The 24910-nt window shown below is 44.6% G+C and overlaps 1 protein-coding gene across 1 annotated transcript in view; it reads left to right on the top strand.

Annotated features, from left to right (window-relative positions):
* Positions 1-5826: 5826 nt before the first annotated feature.
* The window catches only part of NHS (Nance-Horan syndrome (congenital cataracts and dental anomalies)), a gene marked incomplete at its 5' end in the record, with an annotated part of 22619 nt that continues 3535 nt past the window's right edge, over positions 5827-24910 (top strand). Inside the window, 7 exon segments of the mRNA XM_009877165.1 lie at positions 5827-5979; positions 8316-8449; positions 16596-16658; positions 18852-19044; positions 22131-22262; positions 23522-23692; positions 23695-24910. The exon segment at positions 23695-24910 is cut by the window's right edge and continues 1544 nt beyond it. Coding sequence (XP_009875467.1) covers positions 5827-5979; positions 8316-8449; positions 16596-16658; positions 18852-19044; positions 22131-22262; positions 23522-23692; positions 23695-24910 — 2062 coding nt within the window.

Below are 24910 nucleotides of genomic sequence, written 5' to 3'. Positions count from 1 at the left end.
AGAAAACAAAGCAATTGTCCCACCTCTGAGAAGCTCCAGGCTCCCATGTCCCAGCTGAGTGAGCCCTGGCATCCAGCGTGCCATCACTGTGGAGCAGGAGCTGCAGATGGAGCTGCTTTGAAAGTATTGAGCTTGCTGATACGTTGCACAAAATGTGGGACATATACAGCGGGGAAGCGACTGTAGATTTTTACCAGACTTGTAGGCTTAAACCCCTTGAGTGTTACAGCGGAGACACGAGTACTTGGGGGAAACATACATTCGAGACATTCAGGGCTATAAATAAAATTCACATCAGACTCAGCACTTGCCTCAATGAAACATTAATGCACTAAAATGCGTGATGAAGTTGGATGTGTTGCCAGACTGCCTAGTCTTTGAGATAATTTGGTCTTCCTCCGAATTAATTTTCTTGCGACGTTTTGTGCGCAAATGTAGCAGGCAGTAGCTCAGTGCTGACCTGGGCAGTAGGCATGGAAGAATTTGATCAAGTTGAACTCTGCTGCTGCTACTGCTGTCCTAGGCCTATTATGCAAAGCTGGGTGAACATACAGCTTTCTTATGACACTGAATTACACAAGAAAAAAGTCACCATTTTTACCTGAAACACCTAGAAAAAATGAGAGTTGCTAAAATAACAGGCCAACCACCTTAACGCTGGAGAAGAAGCATTTCCCAGCCACAGCAGCCTTCCAGTGCATCCTGCAGCTCTGTGGCATGATGGGGAGGAGCGGCGGAGTCTTACTGGGTGCGCAGCCCCCAGCTCCTCTGCCCCCTCCAAAGGGCTTGGGTCATTAGAGCATCACGTAAGAGTAATTGTGCCCTAGAATAAGTTTATTCGCTACTCTGATCATTTTTAATTGTGGGTTTTGTCTTTTGGACTCCAGATACTTTAGCAAGGACTCAGCAGCTGCCTTTTCAGCTTTGCTTGTGCAGGAGTTCAGGGTGTGACAGCCCTGGGCTCTGTCCCTTAGCATGTAGGCATCTTCTTCACTTGCCACTCAAATCCCCTCCAGGCTGCCCCCTTTTTCACACCTTACACCAAATGGTGTTCTTTCTTCAAACCAAGAAACATAGGAAATTATCTTTTTGCCCCGACACCTTATGACAACTATGATACAGAAAGAAATAATAGAAAGTTGAGAGACAGAAGGAGCTGAGGAGTGGGGAGGCAAGCATCTATAGCAGCAGACGGAGTTGGCGGGGGGGAAACCCCTGGATCTATCAAATAAATAGAGCAGAAACCTTTCTTCCTTGGCCTTTGTGGTGTTATTATTAGAACAACCACGCCTGAGTGCACTAAAGCCGCACAACCTTCAAGCATCCACATCCAGCTCTGCTACAGCAAGATCCTTTTTCTGCTTCGCTAAAGGAGGGAGGGAGAGTGAATGGGAGGATGTAGAGACAAGAAGGGTCTATAAACAATAAATATGATCAACTTGGCTAAAACAGCTATTTGGAAACCTTCAAAAATGTCATGAGAACAGCCATTAACGTATGTCTGTTTGACATTGGTTGTCAGGAAACCAGCCAACGTTAATGGATCCATAGAATGTAATGGAGAATCTATTTAAATGGTCTCTTGTCATTTTTTCATCCCACAAGACAGAAAAAAAACCAATTACTTTAACTCGGGAGTGAAATGAACATGATAGTTTATATGATTCACTTGTATATTCTAAATTGATCAAAGCACGCACTAAAAATATACTAACAATCTATATCTGATGCATGAAATGCAGCATTTCCTATATCTGTACAAGCTTTTTTTCCCATTCACTGTGGAGTCCAGATGTTAATAATTTAAAGACCGTGGCTTTACAGTTTCTGTATTGCTTTATTTATTGTGAGTGTTATGATGATGCTGAGGAGCTACAGCCGTGTGCAGGCTCAGCATTGTAAAAACAGCAGGCAGTGTAAAACACCGAGTGAGAGTAAGTGCTGGCTGAAAGAGATACCTTATCCGCATTTTCCAGAACAGAGTCATAGGGAGTGTTAATACTTAGCCCAGGCTCTTAGCAGAAGCATATGGCAAAGCTTTGACTGCACAGGTCTTCTAGATCTCAGCCCAATGGTCTTTGACTGCTGAATTACCTCACCACAGGGTTGGCTTTTTTTTTTTTTTTTTAAAGTGGAAGTAAGAGATTCAACCCTGTGCAGAAAATTAGATGTTCAGCAGTCATGAAACCTCATAGTCCACTCCTCAGGTTGCATCTTCAGGCTTCAGCTCCCAGCAGTGGTGCCCAGCTCCCAGGGACTCGTGCCTGAAGAGCAAGGGCCAGGCAAGATGCTGTAGCAGGAACACAGGCGGTGTGAAAAGGCCATGGAAGACCATATGCAAAGGACAATGTGCAAGGAATTAAATGGGAGTGGGTCCATCTTTTAGCAGGCAATCACATCTGGCAATCCCCTTCAAAAGGGTGCAGGCTCTCCCACTCATGAGTTAGATTTTTCCGTCTCTTTCTCCTTTCCAGGAGGCTTTTCCTGAGCTTTGCTGCTCTGAGGTTCGAATGCTGTTCTTCAAACATCCAGCCTAATTGCACTCATGGCGGGTTTATCCTTTTTTGTCCTTGAGCCAGCATTGTCCTCTACCCTACCCAGCACTTCTCCCTCCCTCTGAGCTTCTCTTCCACCGCAGGCTGAGAACATTCATTCCCTCGTGCCTTTTTTGCCAGCTCTTTTAGTTTCTATTCTGGCCTGCCTAGAAAATCCACTCCAGCTTTTGAGTATTTTAAAGTGCTGTTCTGTTCAGTGTGTGCTATGCAATATTTCTGCTTCCTTGGTGTCAGTGGGGCATATTCCCTGACATGGCAAATCAGAGTTCCCACAGGGAAAGGCAAGAAGATACGGATGTGCAGTGGTTAGGCCATGGCACAGGGTACTATAAGCTTCTTAGTGCCCTATCATTTGAAGATAAGCAATGTATTTGTGCTTTATTTTTCTTCTGGTACAGCACTATGCACAGTGTGCCAGGTTTGCTGGCTAAGGGCATGCTATTTTATCTGTGAACAGCATTGTGTGTCTACAACAGTAAGTGCCCAGCAGAATTGTGTTAGCTTGGTTTTATTTTTAAGTCTCACACAAAGTATATTAACCCAGCTCCTGCTCTTCTTGTTTGTAAAACAGTGCTGCCAAAGCCAGAAGAGCTTTCTACAAGTTAAATTTTGCAGCAGAATCTATTCTAGTCTAATGAAGTGCCTGAACATTTCATAAGTAGGCAAAACTTCCCAGACACTTACTGACAACTTACTGACAACATCACAGACAACTACTAGAGCTTTAATCTAAAGAGTTTTTTGTCTGGAGTAGGAAGGAAGTGCTTGCGCCTGTCGTTTCATTAGCCTCCAGAGTACAATTTGTGACCATGAATATCATATATCCTCAGTGATGTATAGAATGAGTGGGGTGTCATTACTGTTACTTACAAATTTTTGTCCTGAGATGAGCTTTCCAAGGAGGCAGTGCAGCTCAGGACTAGATTGGGGCAAGTTGCTTTGTGTCTCGGTACCTTGTCTGAAAAGAAGACATAGCGCTTCTTTACCCTCAAGGGGTAAAGGAAATGCAAAAATCAGCTCATGCTAGTGAGATACTCACCTACTGCAGTGGTGGCAGACAGACAAGCCATCAAAAGCTCTGCTTGAGAGTTGGCAACACTATGTTATTACAACGTCAATAATTTAATTGGTAAATCTTCATGATGAGCAAATACCTACAGGTTGCCGTTATTCATCCTATACCCCCTCCCACTACACACACACACCCCACTATCAATCATTTTTTTTCTCACCCTGATGCCATTCCTTGCACTGGCACCATGGCAGGTTGCATGGAGCAGCACTGGAAACAGCCTAAACTGAGCAAAACCCCACCTGCAAAAATCCACTGAAAAGCAAAGCAAAGCAAGGCTGCCTGCTGGACACAGAGTTTGGGGTCACTTACCTGGTGTTGAAGCTCTGAGAACCTGAACTTTAGCAGGTCGATCACCACTTTACACCACCACTTCCATCCTGACACCCACAAAGTTTTGTGAACTTTTTTTTTGTTATCAAGAAAACTGATAAAGCCTGTCAGCATCCTGCATGTGGCAGCATGGTTCCTGAGTTTCCCCCCGCTGTGTCTGCTCCCTCCTCCTTCTCCTGCTATACTCTCCCAGAACCTTTCTCTGTACAAAACACTGATTTGCCTTCAGCCCAAGTGAATGTTGTTTTGCATTAAAGAAAGCAACGAAATCAAAGCATCTCCGTGAGGGAGGAGCTCTCTGACATGTTGCACTGACTTCCCCTCAAAAAAGGGCAATTGCTCCTACAGGTCAGAGAGTGCAAAAGTACAGAAATTAGATGGGAGCCCCAAAACTTTCAAATTCCTTGCAAGGCTGGAGACAACATAGTGCTGTGGATGTCCTGTGATCAACCCCTTTACTCTGGCTTGGCCTCCCTCTCGATAGTGTCCTGCAATAGCAGCATGTCCCTTCTCCTTGCCTTGTGGAAACGGTGAGGGCTGTGCCTGTCTGGAGCAGTAAAAACAATGTAAGGGGAGGGCCCAGTCACAAAAAACCCATCATCTCAGTGGGCAAGGTGGAGGCTGGAGAAGGGGCCTGACACACAGGCTGGGTCGCTAACATAGAGTTACAAAACCCTGGTACAAATCCCTCTCTGTGGAAGAGGGCTCTGGCCATCAGTGTCACGCAGGGCTGTGAAGAAATTGAAGCCACCTCCACTCTGCTCGCGGCAGCTCCTCTGGGCTCTCGCTGGTCGAGAGAGATAAGGGCGAAGGAGAGGAGCACATGGCCAGGCAAGGGGACTGATCTGAGGCACGGTTGCTGCTTTTTTCTCCTTGGGAAGGGAACCGCGGAGGTACCTCCACCATCCTTCCTTCTGTGCATAAGGGACCCTGTCTGCATAGCACTGCTTTTCCCTTAAGCAAAACAGCAGCGGCAGCTCCTTGGCATTATAAGAGGAGATGGCCATTTGTATCAATGCTTGCAGAAGAAGGAGCAAGGCCAGTGCTAGAGCTGAGGATGTGCCCTGCGCTCTTCTGCGTTACTTGGGCTGCTGAGCACAGGTGACACAAGCCAGCTCAGCGCAGCGAGGCGGGGCAGAGAACTGGCATTCCCCATGTCCCTCCTCTCCTGCTTTGGCCCTTGGAAAGGTGGCTACTGCGTATGCTGAGGTTGGGTACATCTCCCGAGTCCTGGCGGTCCCAAGAAGTTCTCTCAAACTTTTAGTGAACTTGGTCCATGTAACTTTCAGAGGCAGACTTCTGGGATTTCTCTGTTGAGGAAATGAAGTGTTCCTGTCCCTCAGAAGTCCCTGTCAATTAAGGAAACCTCTTTTGACAGGTGACAGTTAAAGTCACTCAGCAGAGTGGGCAGTTAATCTCAGTCATTACACGCTGGAAGGCAACCTGTGTCAGAAATTAGTCGTGTGTAACATGATGTAGTGAAAGAGCATATTGGCAGGAGAATGGGTAAAGGGGAGACTTGTTCCTCCCTCTGTCTCTCTGCCCTTGCTCAGAGTGTCTCCAAGGGAAGATTGCTTACCTTCTTTGTGTTTTCATTTTGCTGTCTGTAAAATAATTATCCCTTCTTGCCTCCATAGAGACATTTGCAGTATGGCAAAAGGGCATTATCTAAATGCTAAGAGGCATAACATGGTATGGAAACACAGTGAAGATAATGGTGACTGTTAACTGATGGGAGGAGAGGTGCTGTGCATCCCTGGTGCTCCTTCTTGGCACTGCTGTTCCAAGCAAGAGCCTTTGCTTTTCATCTAGGTTGATGTAAGAGAGGCTAGCAGTCTTACCTTGTGCTCTGGTTTTATCCTACAGCTGTCTCCAACCTGGATGCAGAGAGCAAACTGAGTGTCTATTACCAAGCACCTTGGCATCAGCAAAGAAACATCTTCCTCCCCTCCACCAGACCACCTTGTGTGGAAGAGCTGCACCACCACGCCAAGCAGCACCTGCGAGCTTTGCGCAGAGGTAGGTGCTCACACACGCTCCGGCTCTGACTCTGCACATGTGTCATCTCCCCACAGTTCCCTCCAGGCAGCAGCAGGGTGCCCAGGCACAGGACTGCGGGCACTGGTCTCTACTGGGACTTAGGTACTCAGGCTAAGAAAGCTGAAGAGGTAATTCTAGCAGTAGAAAACGTTTGTGTCCTCTTCAGCTCATTTATGATTACCTGAATAGAGCTGAAAAGAACTTTTTCCATTTTACATTCTTTGTTTATATGTTTTTTCTATTAAAGTAGATATGCCTGAATTGTGTGAGCAAATCCATGCACTGGTCCCAAAAGGATGGAGGCACTGAGTGTTTCAACAAGGTCATTTTGTCTCCCTCTGCTAGACAGATATTAAACAGAGCTCAGCTCCAGGACAGATAAGATTTAACTTTCCAAGGTCTGAAACTGGAGCCCATTGGTATTATAGATTCTCCACAGAAACTGAGCTGTCTGCCTGGGTTCTCCAAGCACAACGCTGGAGGAAACTTGCGTCCTTCAAGGCTGGCAGCTGAAAGCAAAGTGATACCCTAGACAGCTTGGAAGGCTCAGGCAGGCGTCCCCTCCCCAGGCCAGGGAACATCTCCTGACATCGCCTAACTAACTGGAGACCTGTAGCCTCAAAACCAAATCATGCAACACAGGGAGGAATCAGGAGCAATCACAGTCAGTCCAGGCTCTTGGATCCCAGACATAGAGGGAACTTCCCAAACATCTGCAGCACACTTACAGGGAAGGCAAAAGATGGGAAAAGGTCAGTTTTCACTGGGAACCTAACCAAGGGAAAATTCTTACCAGGAAGCTCATAAAGGTAGGCAAGCAAGCTGATCTTTCTTCTGTGCCGTAAGGAAGGAGAAAATCCATGCAGGTCACTCTTAAAATGTTCAGCAGCAGCCTGTTGGAAGTGTTTTGCACCAACAGCTATTATTGCCTTATTCATTTATTATTGCTATCAGGTTATAATAATAATCGATCACTCGGAACTGCAGGGCATCTGTTAGATGGATAAAATGTTCCAATTAATTACTGCATTTCGACCTCTCTACAGATTTTAATTCAAGAACACACTGAGGGTGCAATATGTCTTCATAGCACTGCAAAGAGCAATACAGCCAAACTGCAATCACAGTAGTGTTGGAGTAGAGCCGAAGTTGACTTTTCTGCTCTTAGCAGCTCTGCAGTTGTCCCAGGACCAGGCTGATCTCTGCCTGCCATCTTGTGGGCAGGAGAAACCCTGACAGCAGCGTGGAAAGGCAGCTGTCAAAAAATGCCTCATCCTTTTAAAGTTACAAATCTTTGTTTTAGCAACTTCCTGACCTCTGTGTTTAACAGCAGCTGTGCAGGTTCAGCAAGCAGCTTGGCCCGTGCTCCTTTATTTTGTTTTCCAAATAGCTGCATACATTGCAGTGAAATTATAAGCAGAAATTTACCCCAAATGTATATTGTGTCTCACCTGTTTCTTCTCTTAGGCTTTCATTATCTCCTTATCTATTTAACTAGAAGTAATTAAAACTAAATGTTAGATCAGAAAACAGCTATGCTAGTAGCAAACATTGTTGGCTGGTCTGTAGCTGTGTGCCTTGAGTGAATCCATCATCCCCTTCCAGCAGCACTCAGTGCAAACAGTAATTATCTGACTATCACCTATAATTAGAGATGTGAAGTCCATGAGCCCTCTCCCATTCACTTGGAAGGTTTCAGAGACTTGAGACTGATGCTGGAAGGGGACTGATTATTCTGAGCCTGTTGTGAAGGAAATCACTTTTCCCAAGTGATTTCCCCCATGCCAGGACACAGAGCTGCAGGTTGCAGCAGCCTTCATGATGTCAAGACAATGCTCAGAACCCGGTGCTGCCATGCAGCCAGGGAAAGAAATCCTGCCTGGGCTGTGTTTCCTTCTTTTCCCTCAGAGAGGTATATTTTATACGTAGAGTGCAGGCATTACTGCATCTCAATGTTTCAAGGCAGCAGGAGCTGCAGATTCCCATTGGGAATCAGGCCTCGGGTCCCTAGCACCTGGAAGGTGGCTTCTTTGACACTTGGGACAAAGAGTATAAATCCCATTTGGGGAGTATTCAGCTCCAATGCACACGCTGGCGTTTCTTGTATGAGCCTTGTTCTTCCAGAGACTCTGATGTTTGGCAAGTTCTTATCCCCTTCACTTGCAACAGGGCTCATAGTTACTGGTCAGTGGGGAAGAGGAGGGCCTTCATCTTTGGGGCCCACGTCCTGCTTGTGTCTCTGGTGCGGTGTTAATAGAGGTATTTATGTTTTTAACGCTCTGAAAGACTCACATCTTCTTTCTCATCCCAAACAGAACATCGAAGCCGAGGTGACAACAGAGAGCAAAAAGTCCAAGGCCCCATTGCTGTGGTGGCTCCTCCCTTTCCTCCCTTTCCTGCAATCTGCAGTCAAAAGAGGCAAGCGATAAAGGGCCGGCACTTGCTACCTGTAAGTCTTTCATTACAGCTATCACACATGAACACCTTATTAGCATTGTGGGACCTAGGTGTGACAGTGCTTCACAAGTGCCCCCCTGCCCAAGCCTGTGCAGGTACAACACAGCTGATCTTAAAGACTGTCAGCAGCATAACTCGGGTCACAGCTTCCAGCAGCCAGCCCCAGGGTGGAAGTTTCCATCGAGAAACCTCTTATTTTTCACCCGTGGCCAGCATGCATACACACTCATTCACACACTCCTCCACAATGCTTCACATTCTCCACTCCTGCTTTAGATAACACTTCCAGGACCCTCCAGTAATTTCAGAAAGTGCTGTAATTTTAGCCCTGATATTAGCATTGCCAGGACCCAAGAATTCAAGGGCTTTGAGTGCTTAGCTTGAGGCTCGCCTGTGTGCAGATAGGCTCAGCAGCACTTCTCCAGCTACGAGGAACTACACTTGCTACATCTGTATGGGCAATGGTCCTGTTCTGCAATGTCCACCTTCATGCAGTTTTTTCAGATGCTTCATGTCTCACACATCCTTGCACCCAGCCAAGCAGGAACTCCAGCTGAAGATCTGGTCCTGTATGTCTGTGCTGACTTGCCATTGCTGCACTAATTTGAAATCCAATTAGTGTTGACAATATGGTATTTATCATCTTTAAAGGAAATGTACCAGATCCACATGTTTGACTGGGTCCATAATTCCTATGGACTTCTGTACCTCTAGGGCTCTGGGTATTTGACCTATGAAAGTGCCGTAGTAGCTACTTTCTGCCCTCTGATAAGAGTCCTTGCCTTCCTCAAAGCAGTGTAATGTCAGACTTGGATTCACTTCTATTTGATGCATATGTCCAATGCCAGCCCTTAGTGTAGGGGTAGCTCTGTCCTGCATCTGCAGGTACAGGGACATTAGTATCTACAGAGATGCCACACTTGTGAGCACAATAGAAGTATGTAGCTATTGAATGATCACTTCGCTTAAAAATACAAGTACATTCATCCTAATCCATTTTATTAACCATATGGAAATATTATAGTGGCAAAAGGAGTCACGGTGTAAAGCACCTGTCCAGAGACAAAAATCACAGCTAGGCCATCCATAGGAAGAGTTTTGTTTCTCATTTGAAAGCATGAAATGCATGATAAGGTTTTGATTAGTTTGACTGCTCTGGGTTTTTCAGTCCTTATCTGGAGACTTCCGAGGAAAGCATCATCATTACTTTGAACTGGTTAAATTTGCAGGCCTTATGATTCAACTGAAAGAAAATATCCTGATGTTGAGAGACAGCACAGAAGAGTTGGAAAACAGAAAGGAGAAACAGGCTTACCTGTTTCTCCTTTACAAATCATCATCAAAGCCAGTGTTGTTGTAGGATCATTGAAAGGTAATGGAGAGGTGACCCCACATTATGAGTCAGAACTAGTTGCAGATAATCATTTGGACAGTACGTTGAACATAAAGCTGTCTTAGTTAATATCAGATGGGGAATAAGGCATGCCTTTTGAAACTACATACTCAGTGGTGAAAAGTCTGAATCTTTGCTGTGTTTGGAAAACAAACAGTGTGTTTTAGACATTACTTCCATCTGTGGAACACAAAAAAATAATAAATAGTGAGCAAACCTCTGAGTCCTGTATCAGTTAGCAAAATTAAGTCATGCTGAATGCAGATGTCTTGGCTTTATCAGCGAGTCCACCTTTTTCTTTTCAAGATGGAAAATATAAAGTTTTGTGCCTCCCCATATCAGACATTTTCTTGGAAGCTAACCAGGTTCAGCATTCCCTAAGGAGGAGAAAACAAGAGCTGCTTGGAGGTTGTCATCCTATCGATTTCAAGGCATCTGGCAATGTTCTGCTTTGGTAATTGCAAATACGCCAGGGCCAGAGCACTTCAAAGTGCCTTGACCCATTTCTGAGAGAACTCCTTGTTCATGGGGTAACTCTAAAAATTGGAGAGGATAAGGCAAGATGAAGCTGCTCACAGCAGCAGAAAGCAGTCTGGCAGAAGGTTAATCAGAGATTTTTACAAGACACTGCAACAATGAATAGCTAATTGATATTGTGCCAGCCTTCGTGACTTAATAATACCATTACAAGAGAAAGTTGAGAATACTGTTATTGGCTAGCTTGCCCTTTTTTTTGTATAAGCTTTTTGACATCTGCAAACACATATCTGCTTCAGGGACTATCAGTAACGTTTGGTATCGGATTCTAGTCGATTGTATCATCTGTTCATCAATGAACAAAAGATGTTAGATAGAATTTATGTTAGATGTTAGCAAGAATTTATATTCATGGCACAGCAGTCTATTGTGTACTCCACTTTTCTGATGCATTGGAATGGTGCTGGTGAAAGCAATACTAAACAACAAGTAAAAGACCCTTTCTGTGTTTCTTATGAATTAGGAAAGGAATTGTTTCTTTTGAATTAGGAAAGGGATCAACAAGTAGCTGGGAAAGTGTTAAAAGCTGCACAATCTCACTTTTTCGAAGTGACCAAGTTAAATGCATGCATTAAGGTACTGAAATAAGTGGCTTCATTTTGAGAAATGTTCAGATTACCACTGTAATTTACACCTTTGGCCTCAACAGCATCCTGTGACAATGACTTTAACAATCTGTATGAAAAGGTATGTTTTGTTTGTTGATGCCTCATCATTTCTTCACATTCCTTCTAGTTTTTAGACTGTGAGAAACAGTAAGCATTGCTTCCTCATTCCCCTTCTCCGTGCCCCTCCTGGTTTTGCAGACATGATTTTACTTTCCTGTCCATCCCATTCATTCATGTTTAAAGCTGAAAAACTCTAGCATACTTAGCCTCTCTACACAGAGAAACTATACAACCAAAGACACTATCATTTATTCAGGCTTTTTTGTCAATGAAAAAAACCAACAACAGACAAACCACAAAACAGAACAAAAATAATCTGAGCAGCATATGAGGAAGTTATGGATTTCCTAAAATGAGGAAAATATTCCTTAGACGTTCCCATGACAACCCTGCCTGTAGCACTGCTGAGGCCAGTCACTGAGTGTGAAGATGCTGTGTCATTCCAACTGCATTTCACCCTTCTCTTTCCTTTTCTTTGCATTTTTTCTTTCTCTGATTTTCCCTGGTCTGTCTGGCCAGGCTCCAGAATCTGAGTGTTCAAGTTCAAAGTGTCATGGGACCACACTTTCTCAAAACCCTCATGGCACAGCTGTTGCAATAAAACAAGGGAGATGGAGCAAGGAACCCAATATTTTGAAATAGACACAATTGCACAAAGCTCATTGTCAGTTTGTGCATAATTATAATCTGAGCAGAAGTCCTGGGGACAAGAAGCAGGAGGTTGTTTTCCAGATGGGCTTTGCCTCTCCCTGAGACCTCAGCTAGAGCAAATGTGAAGAGCAAATAATGCACCAGCTAATTCTATTCCATCTCCCTGCCACTTCAGAAATATTCCCTGTGGTCTGCTTTAGGATGCTTTGTACAGCAAAGGGAAGCACGACTGAATGTACTAACTTTTCACGCAGTTTTGTGCTGAAGTCATACAAAGCTTCAGTTGAAAATAGATGAGTTAAGGGCTGGGCATGAGTTGGACTATGCACTTACTGTGTGCAAATCCTGCCTATAGCTGTTTGAAATAAAACCTACCTGGCGTTATTCGTCAGAACGGACTTGTATAGCACTATTTGTGCAATGAGCCTAATATCTACTACCCGCTATCGTGGGATGATCATTTTGTACCTTTGTCTGCTGGAATGCATGTGTGGTATGACTTCTGTCAGAAAACATGTCTTATTTTTGTCTCTACCTTGTCAAAACATTGAAGCAGTACATTAATCATTAAAGGATTGTCAGTACTTTAACAGATCACATTTGTGATGCTCCAAAAGAAAACACCCACAAACAGATAAAACAAAAACCTGAGGAGAACAAAACATATGGAAATAAAAATGTTGGGAGCAGGCAGGTGAGCTAGATTGCGTTTTGCAGCAGAAATAGCATGGTCAGAAATTTTCCCATTATTTTCTCTTCAGCATCAGTTGACTGCATAAGAAAGCTGCTGTATAGGTACAAATGTTGATTCTAATTAAGTAGCCAACTGTGCTCTGAAAACACTGGAAAACCTTTTATTAGTATTTCGTCTCCTTTTGCCAGACCTTTAATTTTTTTCCAACAAGTAAATCAATACAATTTTCCTTAACTCCTGTAAGTTAATGAAGCAGCAGCCTCTTTGTTTTACAGGCAGAGAAAGGGAGACAGTGAGGTTTCACTCCAGACTCCAGGAGTCAGTACTTGACTCACGTGAACTGGGATTAAACACTAGTTGACTCTTATTCTATATGTTACCTTTGCAGTACATGAACGATTGCTTTCAAGTGAGAAATCAGGATGTACATTATTTCTGTGCTCACATAGGATGAAAGCATCTTGTATGTATGTTCTGTTCACTGCTGGAAATGGACCACATATATGAAGCTGGCAGATGATGAAGCTACGTGCTGATGGTCTGCTCTGGTGAAAAGTTTTAACTTATAGGCTGCAGGAGTCAAAAATAATCCTCTGGAAAACAGTGCTGTGCTAGTAGCCACCCCCTGTCCTCTCTAAGGCTGTGCCGGCACTGCCAGCACCGACCCTGTACTGCTGGGGCTGGTGATGCAGCCACAGAGATGTCCTGTGAGGTAACACCTTGCCTACATGGTCAAACACTTCTGAGGGGGAAGGAGTCAACTCGGCCATGCCTAAATTTGATGACACATGGAGGATAAATGTTCTTGATGAGGCTTTAGCATTTTTAAGACATCTTTAATTACCTGAAGAAAAAATAGTTCTTTATCCTTGGATTTATGTTTTTCCCCTCACCGTTGCACTGGGTTCAGTACGCCCTGTGCACTGACTTTGAAATCCCTGTATTTCCAGTAATGCTATCACTATAGGTAGGGCAGGCTGAGTACATAATTTAATGCAAATGATGCTTCTTTCACTAGTCTTCCCTTTTATCTTGAAGATCCCAAAGAAGAGTAGCATCTCAGAGCTTTGGGGGATTGGAAACAGAAGAGGGGCTGGAGTGGTATTTTTGTCCTATTACTGGCCCATTCATTTCCTCCTCCGGATCCCAGCTCTGGGACGATAAATGGGACAGGCCTATACATTGCCAGGCTGGCAAGTTGGTCAGCTGCTAAATTGCTTCTTTGTCACAGCACTGATGGGGTTTGTGATTTCCATTCACTAAAAGGGTGAATTGTGCATCCTCAGAGGTGCCTGCAAGCAAGGCTAAGCTCTTCCTAAAATCAGTGAGGAGTGTTCAGGGGTTCTTTATCTTGCCCTGAGTTAGATGCTGAAGGAAACTGAGCTGAATTGCCTTGAGGCAGTGCCGCTTTCTCTTTGTCTACAGAGAAAGGCTTGTTGGTTGGTCCAGACTTGGACATCTGACTTTTCTGTTGTAGTACACAGAAACCAAAGACTTTTACATTGAAGAGATTCAGAGCACTGAGAAATAAGATCACCTGCAAGTGCAACCATGATTTTTACTGCAAAGCAGTTTCACAAGCACAATGGCACCTCTGCAAGTGAAGTTGATGGGACAGCTCAGAAAATAAAGGTGCTGACATTTGTCAGTGACTGCAGAATAAATTCTTATTCAAGCAGTTATGCACCAGTTTGGTTTCAAAGCAGTATTAGCCCATTAAAGAAAAATGTCTATTTAAAGCATTCTGGCTTTGTATTTAACAGATTGATTATCACCGTTGCTGTTTGCCAAGCACACCCGCACAAGATAAATTCACTTTGAAAACCTCCTAACTGCAGATTTGCCCATCAGACCAGAAGAGCCTTGGGTATATAATAATAATTTATTGCTTAATTATGTATTTACTCAGGACATTTAGAGAAATCCTGGTCTTCTGAGTGAATGAGAACATTTGAAGAGCAGCAGTGCTCTCTCTTCCCCAGTGTGGAGGCGTTTAAGTGTTGAGGCTGCTGCTATATCCCAGCGTGCCTCGGCAGCAGGCACTGCACAGGAACAGGCAGCAGGTGACCTCAGGTCCCCTTTGCAAGACACCGGCTTTTTCAGGAGCACCACTGCAATAGCAGGAGCTGAAATTTTGCCAGTAACCTCGATTTTTGTTAAACCTCTTCATGGTAGGAACCTACCTAAGAAGTTAGTGCTGCCATACTTAAACAGGGATCTGAGACTACGGCACATCAAACGATGGCTGTGGGTGCATGTAACCAGATGGGTGTTTTCTTGGAGACATCAGGCAGAGTGGCATATGGGGGCAGGTGGGAAGGCCCTTCTCTGCCAGGATAGACACATGTGTAGCCAGACCTTACTTGAGGCTAAAGTTGAGGTCCTGCTGTTTCTCCTAGGGAGGTTTGCCCCTGGGTGGCTTGTGCATGTAGCTGTGCTCAGAGCCCAGGATGAGAGCTCCTTCCCATCCTCTTCTTGTGGACTGACTGAGACCATCCTAGGCCTTTGTGGGACATTGCCAAGATTTACATACCCTGAACTCTTGTCACCTCAATAGCATTTGTCTCCCCCCATCTGTTGAGACACAGAGATCCCCCTGCACTTTCCTCAGAGAAATTGAATCTCAGTTCAAATCCTGATCCCCTTAACTGCTGTCAACCTCCTCAGATCAGGTGACTGGAAATTCAGCCAGAGGAACACAGGTGAAATCATCCTTGGGTATCTGAAGAGTAGACTGAACTGGTTGATGTATTCAGTATCTCCACAGCCTTTGTTGCATGAACAGAAGTATTATTCCTGTAATAAAGACTTTTCCCAGCTTGGGAGAACTGGTTTTGTACTGACCTGGGTAGAAACTAACCTGCTGGAAATGTTAACTGGGAATAGTCCTCTTCTGATTTCCATCTCTGCTCTGCTATAAGGCTTAAGGGCAGGTCATTTGGAGGCTTCCTGTGGTTTTAGTCATAGAATCACAGAATCATTGAATCACAGAATTATAGAATGGTTTGGCTTGGAAAGGACCATAAAGATCTAGTTCCAACCTCCTGTGCCATGGGCAGGGACACCCACCACTATACCAAGTTGCTCAAAGCCCCATCCAACATGGCCTTGACATGGAACCAGGGCAAAGCAGAAAGGGTTGCATATCTAGAAAGAGAGTAGGACAGGATGGAGAATTAGACCTTTGAGACTCCCCATGGCTTTTTTTTTTCTCGAGAGGAGATCATATAATGCAAAGTCTTTCAAACTGAGGTTTGTAGCTCACCCATCATGGCAGTGTGGATAATGATTGGGAGAAAAAAAGTTGATAGGACTATTTGGCAGGTCTACTAATTAATGCAGGGGGAGATAATAACGCCTGTTACTTTCTCTAGCATGTGCTAGAGCTTTCCAGTGTAAGCAACAGACATGCTTTCTTTATCTCCTTTTTTGCTTTATTTCCTATTTCAAAAGAAGTCATCCTTCGCTCTTTGTTTTTGAAAACCGGACATTCCAACAAGCAAAGTTGAGTTTCTGCCAGAAGAGAATTTTGGAGGTGCAGAGATTCAAGTGAGATCCAGGATGTTGTGGGCATCACTGTTTGAGCTTTCAAGCATTATAGAAGGTGACAAAAAGCCAACTGGCCATTGTCACACTGACGCAATGTTCGCAATCTTAAAGCTGTAATGATAACATCAGAAGACCTTAGCAATCGATGTATTTGATAAATCACCCTCTGAAACAGCATTATTTGTATCCAGTGTTTAAATACCTCATGCAAAACATTTCCCTTATATTTTGAAATAGATAACTTGTGATGTAATTGGATGTGTACCTTGCACTTCTTCAGCTCCAAGCACTTTAAGTTGCCAATCAATACAAGGCATTCTTGGGACAATTTAGGCATGTCATTACAAGGAGGTTGCATCAATTTCACTGCAGTTTTGTCTAATCTGAGCAAGCAAAATCAGCACAGACTTCACAGGGGTCCAAACCACTCTGTGAGTACAGCTGCTTGAGCTGCATTTTGTAGAGAAGTAGTCTGTTCTGGGAAACAAACCCATCAGTAGGAAACAGGGTGGAAATCTCAGCTTGTTTTGCCTCTAATGCTAATTTATCCAGACAAAAATGATGTGCTTTTACCAGAAACGTTTTGTGTATGTTTTTAATTTTAATTTTATTTTCTTTTTTTTTTTTTTACATTTCACATTTATAGTTTAACAGCACCCGTTCGCCCTCCCCAATTGAGTGTTGCCACATGACCCCCTGGAGTAGAAAGGTACTGGAAAAACAAGCAATCCTCAATTAACAGCCCTGTCTCACTCTTCTCCTTCCAGATCCTAACCCTTCTTCTTGCTTGCTTTTCACTTGCTAACTTTACTGTGCTAAAAGAAGCCTTTTCTGTTCTTCTCATATTAATAAGACACAATAATGTTTTTCCTCCTCTCATTCATTCGCCACCTTGGATGGGTTTCAGGAGCTTGTGGCCTCCTCCTATTGCCTCCTTTAAAAGGCCTGAACCGGGACGGGCTCGATAGCATTAGCAGTTACATTTCATTCTCTTGTGATGTTTTTTTGTGTTTTTTTTTCTTTTTCCAAAACGGGAAGAAATTGTTTGGGCTATGCCAGCCCGACAGCGGGTATTTATTCTCTGTCCGTTTGGTGCTGCCACTGTTTGGAGAGGAGGAGCTCTGGCAACCAGGGTCACTTTGCCCGCTTTGTCCAGTACTTCATTGTCATCCGGGGGAGGAATCGGCAAAAAATGCAGCTTCTCTGTGTGTGTGTGTGTATGCGTGTCCATGTGTCTGTTCGTGTGTGCAAGCGGGTGTTGGGTTTTTTTGCATGCATGCATCAAACTTTTGGGAGGGGGAGTTACCTAGGAAACAAAGTCTTTTGTGCTTGAAGTTTATATGAGCTATTCACGTCTGCCAGTGATCAGCACAAAAGCCGCAGGCAGAAAGAGGGCTGCAATGTTTGACTGAAATCCTACGTGGGAAAAAAGGGGTTTTCTGCGGGCGGGAGGAGGAGGAAGCGTGCGGTGTCTCGGGTCTGGGGGTGCTGCAGGAGGTGACACTGGTGAGGTAAGTGTGTGCCCTCCAACAGTTTGAATAGTAGCTGCTGAGTTAAGAGCTTGAATGTTTTTGGGGCCAGGGCGTAAATGCTGTTTGGCAAGGCTGAGACGGTTAATTCCCCCGGGATTTGTGAGGAGCCTGGGCGGAGGAATAGCAGAAGTACAATGGCAGCCTGGGCGTGATCCTGCCGTGTTCAACACCCTCCTGCTCAATGCCCTGCCAAGGAGCTGGAGAGCAGTATTTTTTCTTCACCATGTTTGCTACCGAAACTAAAACTGGCAAACTGAAGTGTAAACAGCAGGCATGAGGGGGAAGGCTGGTAGTTAAGCAGCTGGGAATTCAGAACTGAAGAGAAAGCCAGCCTGAAAGGGATAGCGCTTCATTTTTTAAAGCTGAGAGGCAGATGGACGTCCTGGGCTGATCGAAGAGTTGTCACAGCTTATAGAAGAATATATTAATGGAAAAAGGGAGGGAAAATAGGCAGAAAAAAGGTAAGTGTTTTTCCCCTCCGTCCTTTCCACATAAAATAGAAACTTTTTTGCAAACAAAGAGATCCTGGAACCGGAGTTGATAGCCAGCACCACATGAAAACGCATTCAATTTATTTCTCTTACTAGATGAAATTATAATGGCTTTGCAAGACAAGGGCGTTTATTTCTTCCAAAAGAAAACAAACCATCTGTGTTTCTTCCACGCAGTTTACTTTTTTCTCTGTTTCTTTATCTTCTGTATCTAGTGCTTCTCGTAGCTTCTCTGAAGAAAATGTGCATGATTTCTAAATAACCCTTTGAATTTCTTCTGGTGGTGGCTACTCTTCTCTTTGGCCACTGTACCCGCCCCTGGCACCGTTAGTGTGTGTCATTTCCCTCCACGTAGCTGCTGGGTGGCTGCAACATCAGTCTGCTCATGGTCTGAGTTTGTAAAAACAAAGTGAAAATGGGTTTCTGAAGTACACAGGAGTCTTCTTTAAAACTTTGGGCCTCCTGATGCTCATCTTCAAATGAGTGGTTGTACGGTGGCCAGTCCTCGCCAGCCGTCAGCGGGCTCCCATGTTCAGAAGGTTTTTGCGGGTGCAACAAGGGCCCACGTGTCACGCCAGTGGTAATTGAGGGCATGCTCACAACGGCTATGCACAAATGCAGGATGTGCCCCTTCTGATGCAGGAGATGCCCTGTAAATGTCGCTGTAAATACGCAGAATTCCAATATGTTGAGGTATTGGTCTCCTATTAGTAGGATGTTATTTTTCCATTGGTGAGTAGCTTGTGCTGTGTGACTTCGCTAAAACAATTCCACCTTGCATCCCTGTAATTGATTTCTGATCTGTGTGTCTGCTTTGTTTCAAAATTAGCCTCTTGCGCCTGAGTGGGAGACACTGATTTTGAATGTATTCATTTGCAGTCCCATCCACCAGAGGACGAAGATACAGATGTCATGTTAGGGCAGAGGCCGAAAAATCCAATACATAATATCCCTTCTACACTGGATAAACAAACCAATTGGAGTAAAGCACTACCTCTCCCAACTCCAGAGGAGAAAATGAAACAAGATGCCCAAGTGATTTCTTCTTGCATTATCCCCATCAATGTCACTGGTACAAATCTCTTCTATTTCTTTTTGTATTTATTGCATGGTTCAAGGGAGGTCAAGTACTTATTTTGTTTAAATTTGTCTGAAGTCATGGGATTGTGCAGTCTAGGGGCAAAGACTTTAGCTTGAGGATTTAGTTTGTCAAAGACAGTGGGCTAAATTCATCCCTCATGCATGACTACTGGAGTCAATGAAGCCGCACCTAGGATTAATTTGGCCCATATTTTCAGTCGTGTTATATGGTGTAACATAACACTGGTTCCCTGTATAAACAATGTGCTTTTGTTGTGTATCTAACCTACAGTCTGTATTTACAAAGACCTCTAATAACGTTTTGAATGTAGCTGACTGAAATAATGCAGAAAGCCACCAAAATTAATCATATGATTATCATGTGTAGCAGGAGAAGAGAAACTAGAGAATGTAGGCTACTATTTGCAGTGCTTTAAACATGCGAGGCATGACTGTGTAGCATGCAAACCATCGCTCTGAGATCTCTTTACATGCAGCTATGCTGAAGGTATAGTAATGGTATTTTCTTTATTTCTATGACATTTGGATACATTTGACTAGATTTAGTTGAAGGAGAATTTGTTTATAGAAGCAGCAGGTGTATCACTTATTAAATGTGATAGATTACTTACTTCCAGTATCAAAAATCAGGCTGTTTTTCTCTTTCTCTTTTTCTCTCTCTCTCCTTCCAGAGGGCTATGGTAAACATAAAGTTGATCTGAGTTTTCCTCAATAATATTTCGCACCAAGTTTTGATTAATGTAAGAGCATAAAGTGGTCTGACTTCCATGGTTGTAGACTTGAATAAGATCAGGGAAAAAAAAAAACAGGAAGCTTTCAGCTAGCCTTTATTCCCCAGAGAAAATATTTGTGTTTAATTCTGTTTTCCCAGTAGCCGGGGGGTTGAGGGGAAGGGCACAGCCCCCTCACATCCCATTGCTCTTTCCTGTGTCTGTCGGCGGTGCCCAACCTTCCTGCAAAGACAAGCTGCGGGGTTCACCATAGTGCTGAGGAGGGCTGTGTGCCCACAGCCCAGCTTCAGCCCCCAACCAAGGTGCTCTGGGCTTTTGGGTTCACAGCACGGCTATCCCACAGCATCACGGTGACAAGTCACCATCTGCTTCACCATCAGCTGAATGAATCCTCCTGGTGACGGCAATGCTGTCCTGGTTCCCCTGTGCTCCTGGCAGTGCAGGTGGCACCTCACAAGTGCCACCAGCACTGCCCAGCTGGGCAGACGGCAGCCAGGAGCGGGTGTCCCCACCGCTGGGACGATGTTTCTGGCGATCTGGGTCCCAACGGGAGGAAAGACGGCTGGCTGGCAGAGTTGCCCTTATCGACCCTGCTGGGCTGGACATTGGGACCCGGCCGATCAAGGCAGCAGTTTGGGCCCTGCCGACAGAAATCCCTGAGAAAGTCATAGATAGCGTGGGACCTTTCCGTGAGCAAAAGCTGGTGTTAAAATTATGCTCTCTCCAGATTTGATATAGAACACTAACTGGTGTAGGCTTTCTAACATGGATAATGTCACCTAGTACAGTTCAGAGGAGAGGTAGGTCTGGGACCAATGTTAACTTTTCCAGTAATAGCCATTTTTGCCTAGACTCCACCTGCCATACATTGGAACCAAATTTCCACTGATCAGTTTTACAGATCAAGAATGGTATGTAATCTTCTGGATGTTTATGTGTATCATTCTCATTAGCACTAATGGGAATAATTTGTATGCGTCACGGGGAGGATATTACCCTCTTCCACTTTCCTCTCGGAGATGACCCCCGTGCATCTGGCGCACAGAGCATGTTCGGCTAACTCACAGTTGCTGGAAAACCAGCAATGATGCTGATTGATTTTTTTTGTTTCAAAGAGTTTGCTTTCAGTTCTCTGTTTTTTGTTTTTTAAGCTTCTCCCAACCCTGAGAAATGTTCACTTTTTTGAAAATGACTGTTGTTGGAGTTTATGGCACTTTCGTTCCATATTAAAGAAAGTTCTTCCTCTGCTTATTCCAGGGGCATTGGTGGTTACAGGACATCTGTCTGAAGCCTCTATTTCACTGTAGTAGATTTCAAGAAGAACTTTTACAAGAAAGTTACTTTTTAATGTTTTACATTGTTATGTAGTGTAATATGTACGTGTATGTGTGTGTATAATTATGTTTTCTATAATTATACGCTATTAAAATAGAGCTTCTTATCAGGATTTTTTTTTCCTTTTGTTTGATTTAGTTTGTTTGTTTTTCTTAAGATTACAAACCACTGTAACAGCGATCCTTATGTTAGTGTTTATGGACCTGGCACATTTTTTCCAACCTGTCCCACGTGAACTTTAGAGAGCATGAGCGTACAGTTTTGCAAAAGCCAGCGTAGATGGGCACTGGTCTTCTGATGGACCTCCCTTTAACTTTATTTTTGACTAGACAGTGTAAAAAAAAAGTGAAAAACACTTCCCTGTATGAAAAATACTTTCCCTTGTGTGTAAATAAATAGCAGCTGCCCCTTTATGTCACCCTTGGCCATGGATCATCATCATGAAGGATGCTCTCTAAACTTGCACGGGGACTTGGCCCCATTTTAGCTGTCTCTTTCCTTTTTGAAATGTTAGCCCCCTTGGCATATTGGTCTCCTAAGAAACGCCCAACTACTGCAATATGGCATTATAACCTTAAATTTTTTTCTTATGCTTAGTTGCTTAAAATAAGTCAGACTATAGCTGAACAGATTACTCTTTGCAGACAAGTTACTGTCATTGTCCCTATGACAGATGGATAAATAGCTATAAGAAAGATGCCCTGTTACCAAGAGCTCTCAACTCTGTTTTCCTTCCTGATTTTCTTTTCTTTTCTTTCCTTATTTTTTTTTACACCTTCTGTTATTTTTGGCAGACCAGGCTGCTGAGGGGGAGCTGGAAGTAGATGTAAAACTGTGATATACTGTGATATAATTTACATAAGAGCTACATAAGGACTCCCTTATGTTTATTCACAGGCTTAATCCAAGCTCACATACCTCCACTGTGTTCCAGCCATGAAAATTTGTTTACTATTTCTAAAGGCTAATGAGACCTATTTATGGGTTGCAGGAGTTGGTTTTGACAGAGAGGCTAGTATACGCTGCTCTCTTGTTCATTCACAATCTGTACTACAGCGGAGACGAAAGTTGAGGAGGAGGAAAACCATCTCTGGCATCCCCAGAAGAGTGCAACAAGAAATAGGTGTAGTATAAATACAAATCTTCCGTAGATAGCTTTCTAACCAACTTAAATTGCAGAGATATACGCTGGTAGCCAGCCTTCCAAAGAAGTGAAACCTCAAACGTGTAAATGCTTGTGGAGTTCGGGAATGATTGTGGTTTGTTTTTTTGATTTACCACAGTAAGCAAAGCTATATTACTCCATATGGCCTTGACGGACTGGGGGCCTTACCGAGTAATATAGATGTACATGTTCGGCTCTTATCGTGTAAATGTTAATCAGTTCTTTTTTTCTTTTTTTTTTCCATTTTATTTCTGTTATGAACCCATAGTTATGTGCATAAAAAGTAACTAGATTAAGTGAAAGTTTTTTCTTGCGTGAGAGGAGTTTAAGGTAAAGAACTGACAGATGTTGCTCAGCAAAGTGACGATGAGCTGTCACAACAGCTGGATAACTCACTCAGATGAGCAGTTGGATATCTGCCTCAGAGACAGCTGCTGGCACCCTATGGGAAATTTTGCTAAACGTTCCTTTTATTTATCACGCTTGTTCTCAATTCCTTCTAGTCTTTATTACCAAGGATATTTGCTCAAAATCAAGGGACTTACCTCACTTTTAGTCCCAGGCAAATTAGGAGCAACTCTATGGAGGGTAAATCCAGTGTAAAATTAACCCAAAATGAAACTAACGGAATTGTTATTTTGTAATGTTCATCTGCACCTGAAGATGGCTCTGGTATCTCGGCCCATTGCCATGAAATTTGATGGGAAGCAGAAGGAATGTGTTTATCATAGGGAATAAGCAACCAGAGAACCTATGAATGAAAGATCTTGTTGCCTTGCAAGTATTCTTGGTAGTAAAGAAGCAACAGAAATTCTGATCAGACAGGTAGTCAGAATTATTTTTAGAAGCTCATGGAGTGTTTTTTCCAGCAGCCACTCCTGAAAACTGTCTTTAACTAGATGAAATAGTGACAAAAAATTAAAAACTTAGTATTTGTCTGAGTATTTACCACAGCGAGATCAGCTCCGCGTGAGATCACATTGCAGAAATAGGAGAACTGAGATCACATTGCAGGACTATAGGAGAATTTCCCCACCTCACTGGGATGAGGTCTGCCTTGTATACTCTTTATAGCAAAGTTAAATTTGGTCCAATGCTCAGCAAGATTAAAACAGAAAGAATACAGCAGATAATGCTTCTTGGGTTGCTCCGCGGGTCGTCTCGCGCTGGGAAACATGGAGCTGTCTCCCACTCACCCGGCTTTCCATGTGTCCTAGATTCAGACGAGTCGCCGGTGGCGAGGGAGCGCAATGTGATTGTGCACACAAACCCAGACTTCTCCAGCTCCGGCAGCAGGAGGTCGGGGACCCGGGACTCAGAGTGCCAGACGGAAGAAATCCTGATAGCCGCTCCCTCCCGGCGGCGGATCCGTGCCCAGAGAGGGCAGAGCGGCGTTCCGCCGGCAACATCTTGGTGCTGGCGGACAACGGGGAGGCCGTCTTCACTGCCACTGTCAGCAACCGCATCCGCTCGCGGAGCCTTCCTCGCGAGGGTGCCCGGGCCAGCGAGGGCCATCAGGATGCCACTGCCAAGAGTGCAGGGTATGAAGCAGAGCACTTCTTAGCTGGCCAGGAGAGGATCCCGAAAAAGGGGAAGGAGGTCTTGAGCAAGCAGGGTTCGCAAGAGCACCAGCCCATCGGTTTAACTTGTCCTCAGCACCTGCACAGCCCCGAACACGGCATCGGTGAGAGGGGGAGATCTCGGCTGTCAAGGATGGCTGATTCAGGCAGCTGTGAGATTTCATCCAACTCAGACACCTTCGGGAGCCCCATTCACTCTATCTCCACAGCGGGAGTCCTGCTCAGCAGCCACATGGACCAGAAAGATGACCACCAGTCCTCCAGTGGCAACTGGAGTGGGAGCAGCTCCACATGTCCCTCCCAGACATCCGAAACCATTCCGCCTGCTGCCTCTCCTCCGCTGACAGGCTCTTCACACTGTGACTCCGAGCTGTCGCTCAACACCGCTCCCAATGCCAATGAAGACTCCAGCATCTTCATCACGGAGCAGTTTGGTGACCACGTAGACAAGGTCAGGGGCCACAGGGCAAGCTCCTTCACCTCCACTGTGGCAGATTTACTGGATGACCCCAACAACAGCAACACAAGCGACAGCGAGTGGAACTACCTGCACCACCACCACGACGCCTCTTGTCGCCAGGACTTCAGCCCTGAGCGCCCAAAGGCTGACAGCCTGGGATGCCCCAGCTTCACCAGCATGGCCACGTATGACAGCTTCCTCGAAAAGCCCCCCTCTGACAAGGCAGACACTAGCTCACACTTTTCCGTGGATACCGAAGGATACTATACCTCCATGCACTTTGACTGTGGTCTCAAGGGTAATAAAAGCTATATTTGCAACTATGCAGCCACAGGCTCTGAAAGTGGCCAGACTGGGAGCATGACCTCCAGCCTGGCTGACTGCGCCTGGCAGGAGTGCATGAGCCACAGGAGGCAGGGACGGCAGAGCATCTCACTAAAGAAACCAAAGGCAAAGCCAGCCCCACCAAAACGCAGCTCGTCTTTGAGGAAATCAGAAGGCAGCACTGACCTTCCTGACAAGAAAGAACCAAAGATCGGCAGCGGGCAGCATGTCTCCCACACTGC

Source organism: Apaloderma vittatum, unplaced genomic scaffold (assembly GCF_000703405.1).
Source record: "Apaloderma vittatum isolate BGI_N311 unplaced genomic scaffold, ASM70340v1 scaffold10579, whole genome shotgun sequence".
NCBI lineage: Eukaryota > Metazoa > Chordata > Aves > Trogoniformes > Trogonidae > Apaloderma > Apaloderma vittatum.
Note: the sequence above shows the minus strand (reverse complement) of the source record. Positions and strands in the feature narration are given on the sequence as shown.